Source organism: Equus caballus, chromosome 6 (assembly GCF_041296265.1).
Source record: "Equus caballus isolate H_3958 breed thoroughbred chromosome 6, TB-T2T, whole genome shotgun sequence".
NCBI classification, from domain to species: Eukaryota; Metazoa; Chordata; class Mammalia; order Perissodactyla; family Equidae; genus Equus; species Equus caballus.
Window position 1 is genome coordinate 41,664,591 of NC_091689.1, and position 22,826 is coordinate 41,687,416.

Genomic DNA, 22,826 nt, shown 5'->3' on the forward strand with positions numbered 1-22,826 from the left:
ATTTGCATAGCTACATGCCTTTTGGCATACAGTTTTAGGGATCTTGTTGAACTGAAGCCCTCTAGAGTCAAGAAATATCTTAAAATTAATTATATGGATAAAATACTTGACATTCTTACTGGGCGAAATCTTCGTATTTGCAGGAATAACAGTAGAATATCCTATTCAGTATCTACCCAGCGATATAAGATCCATAAAGTAAACTCATTCAAATTATGTGCAGTGTAGAATGGGAGACAAGGAATTTGACACTTCTTATCCGATCAGAGTAGGTAATCTACACAATCTTAAGGCTTTTTAGTGTGTGTGAGAGGAGTCGTCGGTTGCACTAGATAACCTTCAGGGGCTCTCCACCAGCTCAGTCTGCGCTGCTTTGTGAGAAAGAAAGAAGGCCACTGAAATTAAAAAGCTGTAATGTGGTCACTGAATCTTACTTTGTCTCTCTCAGCCTCCTTTGCCATGCTAACCAAAAAATTGATCTGTTCACTATGCATCATTGCTTGGAGAGCTAATGTGTTTTCATATCTGATTAAGGGTTACACATCTCCTGCGACCTGAGTGATGAAATTTGTCACTCTGACCTTAAACCCAGAATTACCTTTTTTTTTGTTCTCTCTGTCAGTGCTCAGCTCATGCTGAAAAAAAGAGATCTGAACTCTAAAGAAGACTATGTAAAGAACTGGCATTCTGTCAATTGAAATGGCTCTGAAAAGCCTCATGTAAAGCAAAACTTCACTTTTGAGCCCTGTGCTATCTCTGGGTTTCATGTTTTTGTTTTTCCTTGTGTTGAGTTGTGATACCTGATAGCTCCTTTAAACACACACACGTAAACGTACATACAGTATGGGTAAAAAGTACTCCTCTTCTCTCTGACCACCCAATTTACACAGCCTCTATTATTATTATTTACAGTTAGACTCCTTGTATATGGGATCTTCACATGAATTTCATGGGGAAATGTATATGCATCTCTAAACTTATTTACTGTTGCAATCTGGCATGCTTAGAGGAGAAAGAACCCATGTGGCAAAGTCTTATATGGTGATACACAGATGCTATGTGAGAGTAAAATTAAAGTGAAGTCACTTTTATTTTATCCTAAACCGTAAAAGCTTTTAAGATCCTCAACTTGACCAAGGAGACATCTGTGTGGTAATGCTGTTTGGATTTCTATCCTCCATTTGTTGCTCGGAGAGGGGCTGTCTCTTAGATTTTGTTTTGAGAGCCCAGTTTGGCATGGTAGAAGTCTAAATCTTAGCAGAGAGAAACTGGATTCCTCAGCGTTTCCTGAAATGCTTGATGAGTGCAGCGTCTTTCAGTTAGTTTTCTAGCCAATGACAGTGTGTTGTGTGTAGCAAGTGCTCATCGCGGCTACATGGAGTGTTCGTGTCTATTCTTTTAGAGTCTGTTTTTTATATTACTTGATTTTTGTCCAAAAATCACTTAGAAAATAGTTCCAGATAATCAATTTGAAACTGTTGGGCGAATTTACTTCTGAATACACAGAAGGAAAAATTATAGTCTTTTCATGTTCTTATGGGTTTGAGAGAAAGAAAACAATTTTAGCCAAGAACTGGTATTAGAATTATCCTATATAAACCTTAGAGCTCTTATTTAATAGAATCAAAACATGATTTAACTGTTTATAACGTAAAGGGCTTTGGGAAACATGGTATCTGCTGTATCCGTAATTAGAGATGAAGGTCAAAACGCAGAAAGTACGGAAACTCTGCCTCGCCTTTCTTCAATCAAGAAGTAGCATTAGGCTCCTTTTGCTAGACTACTGCTATATAAAATCTTAGAAATGTTTCAGTGATCATATATTGTATAGTTAGGGTATTTTCAGCAAACCTATTCCTATAATCATTAAAAACTTGATTAAATAATCTGATTCAAATATGAGGAGGTCTGTTTTTCATTAGAACAAATTTTTGTCCTGTAGAAGTACTGTTTTATGTTTAACTTAAATATATATTTCTCATAAACTACAATTATATGAGACTAGACTTATTTTGCTACATTGGGATTCACTTAAGATAATGCATTTTCAGTGTGTTGCTGGAATAATTGACATTGCATATAAATCATGTGTTTTTAAAGCATTTTAGGTACCTGTGTATGTAAGCTTCGGATTACTATTATCAGACATGACTAGAATATAATTATCTTATTTTTTCTGCTAGATCAAAGTACTGTGATACTCTGAAGAGACATGCGTGTGATTTTGCAGATTAATTGCATTTTTTGAGCACTTAGTTGTCAGTGCCTGACAGGTAGTCAATTAGGAACACTGACGTGTGGTAGAATTGTTGTAATACTAACGCACATGAGTACATTAGTGCCTACACAGTCCAGGATCGATAGAAACATACAATCCTAGGGAGCTCATACCCTAGTGACAAAATTCCATCAACATTACTTATGTCTAAGATTACCAAATGTTTGGAGCAAAAGAAACTCTGAGTGAAGTCAGAAGGAGAATAAAAGGGGCAATGTACGCGAATCCCCGTGCTGTAATCCCTGGTGGAAGGTGTAATCAATCGATACAGAGGATCTAGCACATCTAGTCTGCAAAGTTTAATTAAGCCACAATAATGATAACTATTAATTTTAGCAATTACAAGGAGTATTGATGATATAAGATCTTCAGGTCTTAGATTTCAATTCAGAGGCCTACCCTCCAGGAGCTCGTAGTCTAGTGGAGGGAACCATTGTGTAAATAATTATGACATGTGCTTTATCTTTTTTTAGTTCAAGGATGTACAAAAAACTACAGGAGCAAAGAAAAAGTCAAGACTGTATATGCCTAGAAGAAGGAGAAAGACTGAGTCTTCGGGGATAAGTAGGAGCTTAGATAGGGGAGAAGACAGTTTAGGGAACTCCTGTTTGTTAATTGTAGTCTAGTATATTTTGAAATTAGTCAGCAAGATTATGAACAAAATGAAAATATAAATTTAAATGGCTAACAAAGCAGAATACGTTGTTCTGTCTTATATTTATTATTACCTATGGCTTTTTCTCTTCGTAATTTTTAAAAAATGTTTATTTACTCTGTTAAATCTCTTAGATTAAAGGAATTTTCCCCAGAAATAAATAAAATTAGGAAGTTAGTACTGTGTAATGAAGGATTCCATCTGACCTTTTACGAAACTGAGGATAGTAGAAGGCCCTAAGGTCCTCATTTTGGGAGAATAATGACCTCTGGAGGTTAGGAAGGTCTAATGACATAACGTGTGTGTGTTGTAAATGAGAACTTTTTAAAAGGTAAATCTGTCTTTTTCTTTGGAGATAAATTCTCATATGTAGTTGGAGATACATATTAATTTAATCCAAATTAGTATAATGCTTTAGTTGAGAGGTTGTTTTTGTTGTTATTAATAGCATTAACTTTCTAATGGAGTTCATTTAGAAAACGAAGGTTATTTTTACTTCACGTTTAGGTTTTCTGTTACCCCCAAAATATTCATGAGTATTAGTCACCCGTAAAATAGAAACTGCTTCTCGTCTACCGTGAACCTTCCAATATTTCATGATCATGGGATCACTGATTTGTGAGGTGCTGTAAAACTATGTCGTATGAAAAGAACCAGAGCAGGGGCCAAAGATAACAGTGCTATGTAGATTCTTAGTGGCCAGTGAAGATTTTGTTTTTAAAAGATTGTGTCTGTGTTTGGTCAGTAAAGCTCAGGCAGAAGGTAAATGAAAGAACATTACTTTAAAGGCATTAAAGAACATGACGAAGAAAGCATTTTTAGTGCAAAGCATTCCATACAGGGTGGAAGTACAGACTGGGCACAGAGTAGCAAAACACAGGCTGTTTGCCGTCTCTGGATGCAGTCCATGGGCAACGTGATTGCTGCTCTAGCATTCACTGCCATAAGCTAGGACCAATACGAGACATCTCGGGTTCCATTATTCCCTTCCTCTTTCTTTCTTCCCTCTCTCCTTTCTTTCCTTCCACACTCAATTCCTCCCTCCCTTCTCTGCATTTTTCCTTTTTTTCCTTTTGAGAGTCCACATGAACCTTGGTTTAAAAAAGACTAATTCCCATCTCTTATAATCAAGCCTACAAATCAGTCAAACATAAAAATTGTTTTATTGTTTTATTTCATTTGTAAAGCTGGGAGAGGGGTATATTTTAGAGAAAACAGATTGAACCAAAAAAAATGACTTTGCCTAAGTCATTTAACCTGTTAGACCGTACATTCCTCATTAGTGAAACAGGTTATTAAACTGCACACTTTTTAGCTGACTTCCGGCTCTAAAACTTCATGGTTCTAACTTTCTAATTTTTAAACTATCTTGAGATCTTTCAGAAAGGTAATAGCTGTGTGTGCATGCTTATTACCAAATGCCAGTAATGAGTCATCATCAGTGGGATCAAATTTATAAAAACTTGAACTAGATAAATGGTACAATAAATCAAGAAATACTGTATTCGAGCAAAGTCTCAAAAACAAGTGTTTATACCAAATATATGATTAGATGTTCTTGGTCCTTACATTGGATTATTTTTCCACTTATTTGAGAAAGGCTTCATGAAAGGAATGGGGTTTGAAGGAGTTTTTAAAACTTTGGTTTATCTTTAAGGGCCGAGAAGAGATTTGTATAATTTATACTGCCACGTATTCACAGCTTTCCTAGTAAAAGGAGAAAACTTCACTGCCTTTTTTGCTGCATACTAAGAAAAACATATTTCTCTATCCTTTTGAGTGAAATTATTTTTTTAAAAAGAAAGAAAGAGAGCATTACCAAATCAGATATCCTTATCCTGTCTATTTAAACTTCACTTATGTATTTATGTATTTTCTGCTTACTGTATGGAACTATACCTTATATTTTAAAGTTGCACAAATATTAGCATGCATCCTTGTTAATGATACAAGCTACCATTCATGATTTGGAGTTGACAGGTATTTTGGGTAAAATATGGACCAAATAATAAATGTCTTGAAAGAACAGATTGTATAGACATATTCATTAGGAACATAAGCAGGATGAGGTGGATCCCGAAGAATGTCCAGAATGAGCTAGTGCATCATGCTAATGAGGATCAGAGGCTTCCAGATATATGTGCATTTAAGGACGTTTGATATTGCCTCTAATGACCTCTTAACTAGCATCTTAAATTTTGATCAGTTTTAGATTTTTCTGTGGAAGAAATTAAAAGAGAAAAAATATCATTATCGAATATAAGCAGCTTGCTCTCTTTCTTGTCAATGTATACCTACGATATTGAGGCCTGAAATCTAATATGGAAATTTTGCTTTCCTTAATCTTTCTTGTAGAATTAAAAGGAGCGTAGAAGATCGGTGTTTTAGTAGATATGGAAAGGCAACATTGCATTGCCTCTTTCCTCAAACATTGCTGTTTTTCAGTTGAGAATTTCCACAGTATGACATAAACCTGGACAGTGCAGTTTTAGGCAAAATTTGACACCTGTGTTGTTGGAGGTCCTGCCTTAAATACAAAGAGGATTGCCAAAGAGATGTGTCCTTCCAGCGGGGCAGCCACACATTGTAGGTGTCACTAGAATATTTTAGAGTAAATTTCAACATGCTCTTCCTATTCTTTATCCATTTTTAGGTTTCTTACCTCCAGGAGAGATGTAGAAACAGTTGAGCTGAGCTTCATGCACCAAAGTGCCCTTAAACTTCACCTCTGTTTCGGCAGACGGGTGGCTGTGAAGCGGCCGATATGCAGGCGTAGTGTGCTGGACAAAGGCTCGGAACATGGTGAATTTCCAGATGTGTTAATAGGTCGATTTTTAAAAATAAGTAAATATCCTGCTCGTGAGCTTCTCTCCCTGTAATTTTTTAAAACCTAGAAACCATTCCCACAGGAATGTTTCAGTGCTACACAAGTTTACATGGCCATATCACCTCGCTGCAAATTTAGGTTACAATAAGTACTTTGTCTTAGAATCCTGAAAATTACACCCTCTTTCTTGGTTCTTTTCAGCCTTGTCTTGTTCTTTCTTCCCTTCTGCGCTCACAGCCTGCGTAAAGATGGGCCTCTCACCCAATGCCTTTACAGGAAAGCTGAGATTGAAATGTGAAGTGAATGGTTTCTGTCAGCCTGTCAGCTCATCACCTCCCTGAGGCATGATGGTCTCTGGTTTTTATACATCACCACAAGCGGCTCTGATATCCCCTCTTGTGGAGAAGAGTGATAGGTTTGTCCAGGGGTTGGTAGGCCTTGGGCCTAAGAGGCGCAGAAAACTTCAGTTGGAATGTGCACTTTAATGTTGTGCACGGCGCCTTTCCGTGGAATGCAGCTCAAGTTGCAAAACTATTTTAGGGAGAAAAAGATTAGGCCTGGTTCTACATTTTATCTTGGTGCTACATTTCAGTAACCAGGTCTGTTGGGAAATCTGTTTTTCCCCCCTTGGCTATTTAAATTTTATATGCAAACTAAAAATTAAGTGGGATGAAAAGAGCTATTTCAAAATGATCCATTTTAATCTTAAAGTCATGTTGCTTTAGAGATAAATGGTCGCCTTAAAGAAATCTCCACAATGTTTTAAATAATCACTACAAACCCAGTCTTTCCTTCATTCTGCTTTGACGTCTGAAAGATGTTTTCATAGCATTTTCCCTCCCTCAATCTGCATTTGAGTAATCTCACAGTAATGACATTGTCAGACTGCTTTTCTATTTGTATCAGCAGTTTCCTTGGCATCCTATCCTTATGAAAACCTAGTTCCTTATGTCAAATGCCACAAATGTGTAACATCAAAAAAAATGACACCCAAAACATTTCTGCTAATATGTTCTGCTGATGAGACACAAACAGCTGGTTTTCCCTCTGCCATTGGGCCTCAGATTTCTTAGTTATGCTGTGTCTTTCTTCCCTGCTACCACCTTTCTCCTTTGATAGTTTTGGAAAACTCAGTCTCCAAGGAAAGGAAGTTTTCACTGTAATTAAAAAATAGACCAGGCTCCTAGTTTTGTAACTAAGATTAAAGCCACCAAAGCACATAAAGGTATTCCGATTTATTAAGTCGTCGAACGTCAGTGACCCAGTCCACTTTGACTTAGGAGAACATGAGGTTGGGCGCATGTTAGTGTGTAGGAACCTGGGGGGGGCAGTCAGAGTAGGCAGTTAATGTTGACGGACCGAAAAGAACCTCGAATGAAGGTTGCCAATACACATTTAATGATCTTGAGATGAAAGGATTTCTTTTTGATATAAAGACTGTCACAGCACATAGGCTTCAGTTCTTTTTTTCAAAAGATTGTCGATGTAGTAGAGGAGAATATGTGTATTTCTAAGAGGATGAAGTAGTCCTGTTCAAGAGTAAGACAGAAGGTTTTTTCCACTTTTTCCCCTTCACGTGTAGGTAGGTCAGATCAAGATTCCTGGTATACTCATTGTACAAAAAGTTGAAAACCCCACTGCCACCCTTTGCCATGTTAGTAGTTCAGATTTTTAGGGTTCCTTTTTAAGATATCTACTTAAAATAGCACTAAAAAGCCATTTCTTGTACTTTTTGGTATCTGAATCATTACTGACAAGAAGCAGAAATTCTACACTGAGGCATTGGTCAGGTGAGTGGGAAAAAAAATTGTAGTTAAAATATCACAGCTGTTTTAATGACCAAATAATATTCATATAATTAAATGTTTTGAAATTTTAAATTGAAAAAGTTTTCCTTTTAAAAATATATTTTGTTGGTTTTCATTGCCCTGTGATAACATTGCTGCTATTTTCAACGAAGATTTTAAAAATGTGTATGTAGTTAATGCATTACTTACATGATTAATACCACCGGATCGTCAACTAGGTATCGATAAGTGTATTTTGGAACCGCTTAGGCTTTGCTATAGAAATGATGTAGATAGGCACACACTAAAGTATATAATTTATTTCAAAATTGTTAAATGAATCAATAGCAGTATATTATACCACATTTTTCTTTTATTACTAAATGATTAAATCATAGTGATACCTAATCTTTCAGCGGTTCTAAGTTTTCTGTACAAACATTTTGAAGTCAGAGATTTATTATGGAATTTTATTTTTTCTTGCACCTTATCCTAACTTACAGCTTAAAAAGCCAATTTTTAATTAACATATTCCTGGGAGAAGGAGAAGGTAGAGAGGTTTCTAGGCCATATTTGTGCATCAGGTTTCTTAATACTTAAAAATAAAGATGAAACATGTATGAAATGTACAAGTGAAGTATAAAAACAATGACGTTTCAAAGCAAGGAATTTAGAAATTCTGACTTCGTTTTCGATCTATATTTATTTGTTTAAGAAGTGTTTACCAAGTGCCTGTTATGTTCAGGTGCTGTGTTTTTAAGGACAACGTACTTTATTGGATGTGTGTGTGCATTAGACACTGCAGAGTTCTGTACTTTATTGGATGTGTGTGTGTGCATTAGACACTGCAGAGTTCTGTACTTTATTGGATGTGTGTGTGTGCATTAGACACTGCAGAGTTCTGTTTGGGCTGAAAGAATTCCAGTGCTGGGTTTTCAAGCTTTACCTTCAGTAATTGGCCTCATTTATTCAACAAGTATGTATTTTCCTTCAAGATGGTAAGGAAATTTCTTTCCATTTTGTAGTTCTGAAGATTCTCATAATTTGATGTGTTTTTTGCAGTGTCCATTTATGGAATTTGGTTCTATGATAAGGAGGAATGCCAAAGAATTGCAGAGCTTATGAAAAAGTAAGTGCTGAAGGCTAAGTCTTCTCAGGACCTGGTGCCTCTGTTCGTACTCCTGCGTGTGTGACTGCACTCCGGTTGTAACAGAGTGTGTCTCTTACGGCAATCCTTTTGCAGAGGTTGGGAAAGCATTACTCTTGCTTTATAAATGAGAAATAGACACCAATAACAACTTTTTACATTTTCACAAATTGTAGATACGATATATCATGTAGAGTGGTTCATGTCGTTTTCTGTCTGCATGTATGAAATATCAGTAATAAGAGTTGTTCCAGAGGGCAGTTTTCCTTAATATCTTCCTCGTTTGTAAATTAGCACTTCTTTTCTTTGAAAAGTTATCAGTATGTCTATCAGTAAAAAGAACCTTCAGAGCCATTCTAAAAGGCTGCTCCAGATTCCCTAAGATCATTCATTTCCTTCCTACCCTAAACACTTTCCTTTAACTGCGTACCCATCCATGGTCGTAGGCACACAGAATTTCCTCCTGTGTCTCAAAGGCTGTGAGTACTTAGTCTTTCTTTTCAATCTCCTTGGAGATAGCTGAGTTAGTATTAGTTTAGTGATCAGTAGACAGTCTCTCTCTCTTTTTTGTTACTGTTTCTTGTAGTTTCTCTTTCTTGTAATCTCATGATATCTTGTGATTTGTCCCATTCTGCGTTTTGGGAAACAAACTCCTGTGACTTTCCCACTCTTGGCTTCCCTGATTGCCCTGAGAGGAGGGCCCGGATAAGCATGCTGTCTCCTCAGCGGTTGGTCAACTCTCTGATGAGTTCTTGAGCCCCATGGCTGCTCCCTGTGAGGCAGTTATTTCCCTGCTGTTTGTGGGGCCGGTTTAGAGCCTCAGAATGAGGTGAGTTTCCTGCCCGTGCTGTACTCAGCCAGTGACTGGACTCAGCTGAGCACATAGTATGGCTGCTGCCCACACAGATTTGACAAAGCAGCTCCATCTGCAAAAAACGCTTTTTCCTATTTTAAATCCTGGGGCAAGGAAATGACTAAAAAGTGACCCCCAAAAATGAAATGTGGGGAGCACTTTTTTATAAATAAAGATTGATGTCTGAAAATCTAGTGTGTGATAGCTAATTTTAGGCTACTAGCTCAAGTTGCAGGTGGTGATTAAGTGTGTTCAAACTGGTATTTACCACTATAACAACCAGTTCCTAGAACCTTTGTGTTATTGTGAACTGTGCGATGGAAAATAATAGCAGGATTTCATATAGGTTAAAAAATACCCTGTAGCTCAGCCAAGAGGCCGTGTTAAACTCGTGAGCGTTCTGCAGGGATTTCTTAACAGCTGGGGCGGGGCATGATTGCTGACTGGCAGTGAGCACCTGATTTGTGTGGACTCTGAGCCCTTCCTCAGTTAGAATTCAGTCTCTCAATGAATTCTCAGATCTCTTCTGCCATAAACTTCGTGGCATTTATGAAAGAATCTGAGCTTGAAGTTAAAGCACACAAAAGGAAGAATCTTTTTCTCAGTGTCATCTCGCAGCGTATAGGAGCAGCTGGTCTCCCTTCAGTCCTGTTTGCAGGAAAGCAGATGACACTCTTTATTGCTCTGTTTTTAATGCCCCCTCTTCTAGACTGGAATCTTCACTGTGTTTCTAAACCGCCAGAGAACTCCAGGCCTTGAGTTTCTGGAGTCAACCTTGCTTTGACTTCAAGGCACTGTGGAACGAGGTGGGAAATCTCAATTTGCCATGCAGTTTGCTCGGGGTTTGAGAACTCTAAATTGGGTTTCTTCAGTAATTAATGAGTCGTTTCAAATGTTCTAAATAAGTTGGCAGACTTTTTCTGAAAAAGACCAGATAGTGAATATTTTAGGCTTTGCAAGGCCATGTGGACTCTGTCACAACTACTCAACTCTGCCGTTGGTGTGAGAAAGCAACCATAAACGATACGTAAACAAATGAGCTTGCTGTGTTTGTAACCTTCTTTACAAAAACAGGTGGTGGGCCAGATTTGGCCTTCAGGTGGTATTTGCCCAGCCCTTCTCCAGACCATATCTGTTAGTCAGTGTACTCAGGACCTCCCCTCTCATTTTTCTTCTTTCAATTCCTAAGCAATCTTATTTCTAATATGATTATAACAGGATAAAAACAACTGGTGAGAATTGGATGGTTTTACAAACCATTTCTGTTGAATTGGTTTTTCTTTGTGGATTTCCCCCTCTATTTTTCTAGCCTAACTCAATATGAACAGTTGAAAGCCCATCAGGGAGCTGGAGCAGGAATCTCCCCAATGATCCTCAATTCAGGAGAGGGCAAGGAAGTCGATATCTTACGAATGCTCACCAAGGCCAAAGATGAATACACAAAGGTGAGTTTTTGTCCTCCTTTATGATCCACACTTAAATTCCACAGTGGGAACATACTCTTTGGGAAAGACTTAGTGCTATTAATTCTACCAAACAAAATTGTATGAAAAATAAAATCATTATTTGCTTTTAGTGGGCTAAAGAAAACTGTTTGCTTTTAAGTGGATTAAAACGTAGCCTGAGAAATCAGGAGCCTTCATACGTACAAATGGTGCCAACCAGAAGATTTACTAGAAGATCCCATTACAGTAGCAACAAATTATTATAAAATTCTTTGGAATAAAGTTAATAAGAAATGAGCAACACTTATAGGAAGAAAACTTTTAAACACTCCTGAAAGGTGTAAAAATAGGCTTGAACAAATGGAAATATCTGTCCTAATCTTGGATTAGAAGATAAAACTGAAAGCTCTCACTTCTTCTTAAATTAATCTATAAATTTAAGATGATTCCTAAACAAATACAAAGTGGTTTCTTTTCTTCTTTTCTGGATCCAGACAAGTTGATTATAAGGTTAACGTGGAGAAGTAAACAGGGAAGAATAGCTGGGAAACCCTGGGAAAGAAGAGCAGTCTTGCGTGGGAGAGAAGAGGGGAGCAAGCCCCACCAGTGATAGTAAGACATTAAAGCCTAAATACTTAAAACAGGATCGTGTTGATGGTATCGACGCACAGATAGCCACACAGCCCAATGGGACAGATGAAAAAGTCCAAAGTGAGACCCTAAGGTATATGAAATTTAGGATATGATAAAGATGAAAATCTCAAATCAGTTATTTGAATGGATTTTTAAATAAATGATGTAGAATGGATTTTTCCAAATTTGGAACAATACAAAATTGGGTCTGTACCTCATACCATATACCAGGAGAAATTCCAAATGTATTAGAAATTTAAATGTAAAAGTACAACCATTCAAGTACCAGAAGAAACTTCTATGGGTTTCTTTGTAATTTGGAAAAGGAGAAATCTTCCTAACTATACTTCAAAACCCAAAAGCAATTAGTTCAGCTACGTAAAAGTAAAAACTAATTTTTTTACATGGTTTAAAAAGAAAAAGCAAAGTAAAAAGATATAAAAACTGAGAAGAGTGGCCGGCCCGGTGGCGCAGCGGTTAAGTTCGCACGTTCCGCTTCTGGGCGGCCCAGGGTTTGCCGGTTCGGATCCCAGGTGCGGACAAGCCATGCTGTGGTAGGCATCCCACGTATAAAGTAGAGGAAGATGGGCACGGATGTTAGCTCAGGGCCAGTCTTCCTCAGCAAAAAGAGGAGGATTGGCAGCAGATGTTAGCTCAGGGCTAATCGTCCTCAAAAAAAAAAGAGAACCTGAGAAGAAATGTTTACACCTAAATAACAGGAAGAAAGTCAATTTCCCTACTTTATAAAGTGCTTCTATGAAAATTGAGAGGTAAAAGATTAACACTCTCTAGAAACCTGGGCAAAAAATAACATTAAGAAAAAAGAAAAGAAAAATCCTAGAATTGAGAAACTAGCTGAATTAAATGTATATAACTGAATATCATATTATGACATAATTCCTTTGAAAAGAAATGAGAGTGGCTTCAGAACCCAGTATTTGAGCTGAACACCTTTAGGGTAATATATTTTAAGAACAAAAATTACTGCAAAGAAATTATAAACTTTCTTCCATGGTTTTATTGTTAGTAGTAATATTGCCATTGTAATTTTTCAACTGTCAGGGGATATAATAAGTATTTATGTGGTCAGAACAAAACCTTCAGTGTAAGAGAAAAAAATAAAGTTCACACTGTATAATGTTAAATTTTAAGTGGAACTCTCAGAATTAGTTCATATTTTGTTTCTTAAATATGTAGTTCTTAACTCTTTTCTTGAAAAGACTTAGAAATGAGTGACAACCCAGAAGCAATAACCACCAGATTATTCTTTCCAAATACTCTTCTCTCCTAGAAGGTATCAGGGCTCTTTAAGGAAATTCCTGACTACAGGTCTGGGACAGGAAAGTCAAACAAATAGGGTCATGTGAAAGGGGTACAGTAGTCAGCTTGAAGGAACCACTGACCAAAGCGTCAAATTCTAACATCAATAAGAATGACTTCAGTGGATTGAAACACGTTGAATATATAAAACCTATGAGTTTGTAGTGATGAGAGAGAGCAAGCAGATTGAAAATAAGAAACAAAATAAAAAATAATTAGTGGCTATCCTTGGAGGTAGTAGGACACCAACTCCTTCCTCTGAAAATTGGTATTAAGAATTAAGGGTTTATCTTGCCTGGCCAGTATGGACCATATTTCAGAATAACCAGATAATCCTGGTTGATGAGGGAAAGTTCTTCTCTACCAAAGAATTCTAGCTGTTAAATGTAGATAGAACTTAAAAACACCCTGGTGAAATAACTGAGTCAGGCAATGATCATCAGTAATGTTTATCTTATGAAGATAGGTTGATGGAAACTTGACCAGGGAAGGATCAGGCTGCCACCACCTGAACCCACTGATCAGCATCATTAAAAGTTGAACAACCAGACATTGTGTGCCTCCTAATGCGATATAGTGTGAAATATATAGCACCACCTTGAAATATTCTTGCCAGAAGAGTTGATCCTGATCTCAGTCTTACATGCTAACTTTCTAGTTTACAGAAAATGAAAGGGAGGAGGTTAGAAGGGCAGGTAGAAAAACAAATTAAATGACCCCACAAGGAAGCAATCAGAAAAATCTTGAACAAAGTGAGACGTACTAGAGGACAATTGACCAAGTTTCTTCAGTATGCCTTTAAATTTGTTGTTGATTCATCCTTGATTGACTGTGAGCTCCTTGAGTACAAAGAACATCCCTTATTCATCTTTATATCCCTCGTCTTCTTCAAAGTTCCTGGCACATAAGTGCTAAATAAATGGTTGTCGAATGAATCAGTGCATATGAATATGAATATGAAGATGAATAAACCACAGTTTCATTATCCTGTCATGGAGCCTGGACAGAGATGCTTTAATCCCAGTTTCTGTCATTAACAACCGTTTTTGCATAGTCACGTGCTGTATAACAACATTTTGGTCAACGACGGACCACAGGTTATGACAGTGGTCCCGTAAGATTAGTACCATATACCCTAGGTGTGTGGTAGGCTATACCATCTAGGTTTGTGTAAGTACTGTACGAGAGGAAGACATTTTCCTCTGTCCTTCTAGGTTCTTCTGGCTGGTCCAAGAATTAAATTGACATGAGACAGATAGGAGAAAAACAAACAAAAATTTAATAGCATGTATACCTGGGAGAAACCCAGGAAAACCAAGTAACTCACCAAAATGACTGAAGTTCTCTCCTTAAATACCACCCTCAGCTAAAGACGAGAGAGGATGTTGGGGATGGGGAGAGTCAGGGACTTCAAAGGGAAGGAAAGCAATTCACAGGTAAGTGAAAAGGAGCAAATGTTTGGAAAACAAGTGTTTGGCCACACAGAAACAGAAGAACACAGAAGGGAGGATGTTGGGGATGGGGAGAGTCAGGGACTTCAAAGGGAAGGAAAGCAATTCACAAGTAAGTGAAAAGGAGCAAATGTTTGGAAAACAAGTGTTTGGCCACACAGAAACAGAAGAACACAGAAGGGAGCCCAACAAACAAGCTTTTCTAGGTTCCTCCCTCCCTACCACCTAGTTCATGTGATGCCAAGGTGATAGCTCGCTTCCTGAAACAGATTTTTTTTTTTTTTTTGAGAAAGATTAGACCTGAGCTAACTACGTCCAATCCTCCTCTTTTTGCTGAGGAAGACTGGCCCTGAGCTAACATCCGTGCCCATCTTCCTCCACTTTATACGTGGGATATCTACTACAGCATGGCTTTTGCCAAACGGTGCCATGTCCGCACCGGGATCCGAACCAGCGAACCCCAGGCCGCTGAGAAGGGGCACATGCACACTTAACCGCTGCGCCACCAGGCCGGACCTGAAACAGTTTTTTTTAATCTGAATTCTTTTAGGCAGTTAAGGGGGAGGTAACAAAAAAACTTTCGGAGTCTTTTGTTTTGTAAAGATAATCAGCCTAAAATAATCCTCATGTGAGAGAGACACATTCTGGGGTGGCAAATTTTGTTTCCCTTCAGTACACACTATGATGTTTGCACAATGATGTAATCACCTAACAAGCATTTCTCAGAACATGTCCCCATCGTTGAGTGATACATGACTGTATGAGTTTTTTAATTTTGTTTACTTCTTCAACAGTTATTAAAAGATATCCTAATGACTTGGCAACTAGTCAATTATACTTTACTAATTGTACTATGTTAGGCACACTAAAGATTAATCTTAAATCTAGGACTTGGGTTTTGTGAAGACAGCATAACAGTGACCAATAAATAATAAATGTAAATATTGAACAAAAATTATTCCCTTTCTTCTCCCTGCCTCCTCTCAGCACACACACACATGTTGTGTTGTTTATATTTTACGGTATTTTGACATCTTAAAATCTTCTGGTTAGGGAGAGACTGCCCCTCCCTTGGCTTACCAGCTCTTAGAGACAGCACAGGGCCCAGCCAGGAGCGTGCCTTTGATGCAAACTAACCAGCCCAGGCCTTCCCTCCCCTGTCTGTCCCATGCACCCCAGGAGGCCAGCTTCCTCTGTCTTAACCCTCTCAGGGCCAGGTCAGGCAACTAGGGACCACTCCTACAGTTTAGAGCCCACTGGAATTATTCAAACTAGCCAATCCTAAGGTGCAGAAACCCAGTAAAGGCTCTAACCTCAATTTTCCCTTCGCTCCTGCTTTCTGCCTCCTGACCACCGTAAGGCTTTGCCAGGTGGCCCTGTGTAGGGTGCTGTGCCCCTGTCTCCAGGACCTGTGAATATAGTGAACTGTATTTCCTGAGCCTCCCCAGTGTCTCCTCCTGTACCCACAGCTGACTGACTGCCTCGTAAAAGAACACAGAACACACACACACTCAGAGACATTCATACGTGGTTTTGGAGGCTTAATTTGGGCCATCATTTTATACTATTCCTACAACTTGGAATATTTTTCCTCTCATTTTTTTTGCCGTTCAGAATCTACATATCTTTTCAGGCCTAGTTAAAATGCCACTTTTTACATGGAGTTTTCTCAGATCTCTTCATTCAAATTAATTATTCTCTCCACTGAACTTACCAGTCTATTACTATTTAGAACTTATTTCATTCTTCCTTATTTACTATGTTTAAGTCAACTTTTCCCACTACACTATTAACTTGTTGAAGTCAAAACAATGTTCTGTCATCGTTATGTCCCCGCAGATTGGTTGTTACAGTGTTGACATGAAGTGCAGATGTTTGATCAGTGTATAGATTGTTTTTCTATAAAATCAAGTACATGCTATATGCATGATGTTAATTGCTCCACGTGTGAGTTAAATAACAGAAGGAATTATTCCTTCTGCCGTAACAGCCACATGACGTAATGTGACCTTTCGAAGCACCTACATGATCACGTTACTTCTCTGCTCTGACTCCTCCCTGGTTTCTCATTGCCTAGTCTGTGAACCCTTAGACTCATCAGCATTCCATAGCATGGCCCCAGATCTTCTTCTGACCCCACCGCCTTCCTCCCACTGCCCCTACAGATAGTTGAAACTCCTACTAAACCCAAGAACAGTTTTTCTTCCTGAAAGTGCCTTCATGCCTTTTCCCATGCCCTCCGTTTTCCTTCTTTAGCATCAACAAATGATCAGCCTTTCAATGCCCGTTTCAAACATTCTTTGTCCGCCGTGTGATTTCAGGATCAACCAGATGTGTATGTCCCACTGTAAACTTCCATTGCGTTGTATAAACCGTTCCTGTATTTGCCTTACGTTTGTGTATCTCCCCTTCCCCCCACCCTCAGACATTTCAGAAAATGTGGAGATCATGAATAAAATGGTTCTTAGGTACAGGAGAGGGAGGAAATGGAAAGAGGACAAAAGAGAAAGAAAACAAAATTTTTCCTCAGAATTCGTGTTGTGAGGAAGTGAATTTCCTATTATTGGAAGTATTCAAGAAAAGACTGATTACATACTGGAGATATTATAAAAGAATTTCACTTCTCTGGATAAGTATTACACTAAATGACTTCTGAGATCCTTTCCAACTCTAAAATTCTTAAATTTATGAAAATCCCAAAAAGTAAGAGGAGGAAACATTTTGAGCTGAAGGTATATGATATTGGTCAAAGTGAAGCCTAGTGACACCAGATATAACTTTTTACCTGAAGATAATAAAATAATTTGAAAATCTTATTTGGGCCAATATTTTGTGTTTTCTCCCCCAAGAAACAATTTTCTGTGAATCTGCTGTAAAGTAGCAATGCTGTTAACTTGAGCTTCATCTCCTTTCACCTCTTCCCTTCTAATTGAGAGGCAAGTGAACAATAAAATAGCAAAACCTCAGTAAGAAAGAGCCAGGGCCAGAAATGATCTGTAGGTTGCATGGTTAGGTTCTCAGTATTCAGAAGTGACTATTCTGTGTTTTAAGATTATTTTGTGTTTTGTGGTTTAAGGCAAGAATTCATAGTTCTTTTCTAGATAAAGCTGTGACTTATTTATGAAATTGAAGAAATTATTGTCTTTTGATGTTCAATGAGAAAATTCAAAAAAGTATAAAAAAGAAAATAAAAATTACCCATAATCCTGTAACCCAGAGACGTCTACTTTTAATACTTATAGTGTGTTTTCTTTCAGAAGATAATTAGTCTTTTGTGCTTTAACTTTATAAATGTACGTGAATACGAGTCTAGGAGACCCCATGTCCTTATGTCCTTGAATTAGAAAATACATCCCAATCACTGTAAAAAACGTTGTGAACCTTGGGTTCCTAAGGGACCAGATTGTGTTTATGGCTCATTCCGTGTGAGAGACAGTGTGAAATATTTTCTGGCCCAAGGCCTTGACTGTACAGCTGAAACTAACAGTGCTGTAGAGAGTCTATAATACAGAAGGTGGCATTTTTCTATTCAGTTTTATTCAGTGTTAACAAGGTAGACACTGATATCATTGCTGTGCTCTTTTTGTTATGAATGCTACTGTGTTAGCAATTGCATGGTTGGTTAGATTAATGTATGATAATGATTCAGTATTTGAAATGATGAGGCTTGTCTCTTGTCTCTTTCTCTGTGAAATTCTAATTTGTAGTGAGTGGCTCAGAACACTCAGATTTGAATTATTCTGTTTATGCAAGAAGTCATTTATTAAGTAAAGATGATGTTAGTAATTTTTAAATCAGTGGTTTGAATCAGCTTCACTTTTTGGTTTGTAGACCAAAAAGGTTTCCTTGCTTTGAGGATACATCTCTCTAGTTTTAAGTCAACTGCTAATCAGGAAATAAAACCCTGCTGCAGTCTAGACATGTTATTTCAGGAGTAGTTTCTGTCATTGTTTGTTACTGAAAAGCATTAGACTCTGTATTTTTAAACTAGTCCTTCTTGCACGTATCTCTAGCCTTCCAAGTATCCAAGTATCTAAGAGCCTGTCAGTCAAAGGCTGATGTTGTTGGTAATATTTTAAGGCACTGAATTGTGCAACTAAGAAAAATTAAATTTGAATTCGATTTATACTCAAGTATAGCTCATATCCGAGGAAATTAAGGGATTTTTCTTGGTACATGAAAATCCATCAAAAAAATAGCTACTAATTAGATAAAATAAAGAGCGAGAAGGTATGTTCTTTTAAGAAGATTAAACCTCCTTTTACACCAGAATTGAGTTCTTTTTTCCATTCCAGTGCAAAACCTGCTCTGAGCCAAAAAAGATAACCAGTTCATCTGCCATCTATGACAACCCCAATCTCATCAAACCAATTCCAGTGAAGCCCAGTGAAAACCAGCAACAGCGCATCCCTCGGCCCAGCCAGGTAACGACGTCCTCTGCTTTTCCTTTGTGGTGTCTCTATAGGACTCTTAAAGAATTTCTACCCAGAGCATAGTCAAGGGAGGGCCTGGTACTCTTCAAGGATACCTTAAGGTAAATCCAAGAAAGAGATGTCAAATTAGATTTTTTCATTATAAATAATTTACTTTTCCTAGAAAGGGGTTAAAATTTTTTCTTTTGGCATTTACCATACTCTGTGCTAATCTCTTCTGGACTTGAATCCTTTGAGGATAGTGTATTTTAAAAAAAATGACAACTAATAACATAGAGCTGACAGGAATATCACCCATCAGGCCCATATTCTTCTGAGGTAGATAGTTGGTTTCCCAAGGCCACTGAGAGAATGACAACCAAGGCAACAAAATCCAGTGTAACATTTCTGAGCACCTCCTTTGTACCAGGTACAATGCTAGGCACTCTGTACAGAGAAGGGGATTCCTATTCTAAGGAGTGGTATAAAATTCCCCTTTAGACCCAACGATTTGTCATTGTGCTTGCATCTAAAATATAAATATAATAGCAGTTTTTGTATGAGTATGTATTTTTCAGAGTAGTACAGCATTAACAAAATTGCTAATCTGTGAGTGCCATTATTGATTGTAAACATAATGGGTCTGTTTCCATTTTTTATGGTTATTTCTCATTAAAGGTTTTTTTTTAAGGAATTAGTTTAAATCAATTTTGAAAATGAACATGGAGCCAAAAGACATAAAGACTGACTAATGAAAGTCTTGTATTGAATTTTTTAAAAAATAAGTCTTTTCTAATTATCTTTTAGCTTTTATTGTTTGCTTTCCATGGGAATTTTTTATTTTCATACAGAAGCCAGCTTTAGGCTTTAGAATGAAGCTCATGTTTTCTTAGCCCGACAATAGAGAAAGCCTCAGAAAGAGGAAGAGGTGCTGTAGAGCAGAAAGGAAAGAGCTTTTGTAACTGGCCCGGCCAAGGTGGAGTTCATGTATTTGGCAATTTTTTTAAAGCTACTGGTATATAGTTGAAAGGTTCAAGTTAGACTAAATGACTTACATTTCTTTCCAGCCCTAAATTTCTGTAAGTCTTCGAAAGGCTACTGGGTATTCTGAACTCCTCACATTCCTGTGTATTCTCCGTGTCTCCTTGTACTTTGCAGGATGAGATAGACTTCCTGTTGAAGAGGTTATTTACCTTTTAGTGTATACAGTTTGGACATAGTGGCCTCCAATCTGTGAACCCCAGGTCCATCAAGGATCATATGCCTATTTTGTCAATCAGCAGACACCAAAATATAACAGCTGTCTTGGGAGCAGTAGTGGGGAATGCTGTGAAGATTTTTGACATTAAAAAGGAGGTCTCATTTTTGTAAAGTTCATCATAATTAAGTGTTTCATCCTCTCTAATTGATCTTTGTAAGTAGAAGAAATTCTTGGTTAGGTACGTTATGTTTTATAGCCTTCTATATAACCAAGTTGTATGTAGACCCATTTTCAGGTATTTTTATTTTTTCCAGACCTTAGACTCTGAACCCCAACACTTGTCCTTGACAGCTCTCTTTGGAAAGCAGGACAAAGCTACATGTCAGGAAGCTGTGGGGCTCCCACAGTCCCTCCACCAGCAGCAGCAGCCACAGCAAGAGAAGTTTCCAATTCGGCAGGGAGTTGTACGCTCCCTGTCCTATGAGGAACCCAGAAGACACTCACCTCCCATCGAGAAGCAGCTCTGTCCGGCCATTCAGAAACTCATGGTCAGGAGTGTCGACCTCCATCCATTGTCAGAGCTGCCTGAAAACCGGCCCCACAAAAATGGCAGTACCTCTTCTGTTAGGGAAGTTTTTACTGGATCTGTCCAGCCGGGGTCCCCCCATAGCATTGGCACTTCTCATTCTGTACAGAGTGCTTCCAGAACTCAGAACCTGTTAGAGAAGCTTCAGAGTGCCCCAGGGGCAGTGAACAAGTACAGTGCTAGGACACCAGCACCTGCTAGCTCAGCTGCCCCGAACTCCAGCAGAACTGTCACTGCTGCCACCCCTGCAGCTCCACCACAGGGGCTGGCTCAGGCACAACTGGTGTATTTCAATGGCTCCCTTCCACCTCAGACACTAGGACACCAGGCTCATGGAAAAGAACGGTCCACACTCCCAGCGCAAACGCTCCCCGTCCCTGACAATCAGCCTAGCAGCTCTGGAGTGATCTCCCCTCAAGAGTTACTGAGAAAGCTTCAGATTGTGCAGCAGGAGCAGCACCTGCATGCGGCTCCCCGACCAGCCTTGGCAGCGAAGTTCCCTGTGGTCACTCAGAGCTCTGGAGCAGGGAAGCCCTTGGCATCCTGGACCGACAAGACATCCAGCACAGAGAGGCAGGCTCCTCTCTTTCAGGTAAATACCTCCCAGGGGTGGGCCAGGGGAGGGTCTGGTTATCGTGCATGAGATTGAAAATCAGCTTCTGTGCTCTAGGGGCATTTCTGTTTAGAATGGGGTGCCAGAAGCCATGTCTGTGCATCTCACTGTCACCTTAACTTTCTGCCTGGGAGAGACTCCTTGCTTAGCCGTCTGGGAGCTTCCCTCCTTTTAGAGATACTTTATTTGTAGATCTAATCTTCACAGTGTTAGAAGGTCTGAAGACATGGACGTGAACATGAGAAACCCTTATCTTTGACTGCGGAAACTTATGGTCTCTCTGAAACCGCTCTGGGACACCAGACATCTGACCTCTCTTGTTATTTCAGTCCACGGTAAATTATCGCTCATTCATGTATTCAGTGACTGTTTCTGAGCACTTACTGCGTGCCAGGCATTGTGCTACATGAGGGTGACTAGTGCTGAAGAGAGAGACTCCCCACCTTTACAGAGCCCCCATTGTGTGGGTGCCTGAAGTCAACAGAAAAAACTTATCATAACTCCTTAAAGGGGCAGCCTATTCTTGTTGACATTGCCAGTCTAGCTTAATAAAGATCAAGAGAGGGATAAGTATGCCATTTAAACAAGTAGCCAGAGAGAGGAAAATATTGTCATTTTTAGAAATATTCTGTCCTTCGAGGAAGATGGTCCTGCATTCATCAGGAGCGTGCGACAGTGAGAGCACCACACACTGTCCCATCGCCTGTAGGGACACCTGCAGACCTGACTGGCGTTTTTCTATCTGGATTGATACAAATTCATTGAAAATGAATTTCATTTGAAAATTAGGACCCTGTCCCAACTTATCACATATATCATCATTGGTCCCTTTGTCATTTTTTGGCAAGTAGCTCATAAGGGTTCCTCAAATATCTTTCACTTTTTTGAAAACAAAGATCATAGGCATGTAGTATAAGCCTTTGTGTATGTGAGACCCTGAGGCAAAGTGTTCTTGTTTGCTATTCATTAAACTCTCAAATTAAGTACCACTGCTGTAGAAACAATGCTTGTCACTCACCCGCATTGTTATTTCAATGTAATATTTCAATGTAGTATGTCCCCGTTTTTTGTATCTGCTTTTTTTCTCTTTGATGATTTAGATTGGACACTAGGAAAATTGGGTTAATAGTTTGACATAAACTTCTGCATGCACAATTCTCTTTTCTTTTTGGTGCTCGCAAGCGTGGAGAGCCGAGTAAGAAGGTGCACATTTTGTCAGCCCACACTGTGCTGTTAACGGTGCTGGGAATCCTCCTTCAGGGAGCATCTGCCCTCAAAATAGCAAATAGGGACAGTTAAAAGAAACAAACAACCTACCTTCCTCTAGGATAGTTTCTGCCCAAAAAGATACTGAGGGAGTGATTGCAAAATTACAGCAGCTTCTAGATTGCTGGTCTTTATGCCCCTCTTCTCGTGGGTTCTGTGGGGGCATTAGGAGGCTGATGAATAACATTCTTTTTTCTCACCAAGTTAGAAACAAATGAGAGAGAGCTGTAGGAGCCAGTCAGATGTCACTGGCATAACTGGAAAAGCTATTGGAAAACTTGATTTTAAGTCTGTTTGCCAACTGAGGTAGACACACTTGCCCGGAAATACAAGTCACTGGTGGTACTGGGCA

At 38.7% G+C, this 22,826-nt stretch overlaps 2 protein-coding genes across 10 annotated transcripts in view; one reads left to right on the forward strand and one right to left on the reverse strand.

The window, feature by feature from the left end:
• CACNA1C (calcium voltage-gated channel subunit alpha1 C) overlaps positions 1-6,010 on the reverse strand; it is a 680,405-nt gene extending 674,395 nt beyond the window's left edge. For all 8 annotated transcript variants that reach the window (XM_070270768.1, XM_070270767.1, XM_070270765.1 and 5 more), the window contains exon 1: positions 5,596-6,010. In XM_070270768.1, coding sequence (XP_070126869.1) covers positions 5,596-5,734 — 139 coding nt within the window. In that variant the 5' untranslated portion in view covers positions 5,735-6,010. The remainder of the gene's footprint in view (positions 1-5,595) is intronic.
• Positions 1-22,826, forward strand: part of DCP1B (decapping mRNA 1B) — a 53,116-nt gene that overhangs the window by 26,831 nt on the left and 3,459 nt on the right. For both annotated transcript variants that reach the window (XM_023642896.2, XM_023642899.2), the window contains 4 exons: positions 8,610-8,676; positions 10,857-10,992; positions 18,692-18,820; positions 20,324-21,187. In XM_023642896.2, coding sequence (XP_023498664.1) covers positions 8,610-8,676; positions 10,857-10,992; positions 18,692-18,820; positions 20,324-21,187 — 1,196 coding nt within the window. The remainder of the gene's footprint in view (positions 1-8,609; positions 8,677-10,856; positions 10,993-18,691; positions 18,821-20,323; positions 21,188-22,826) is intronic.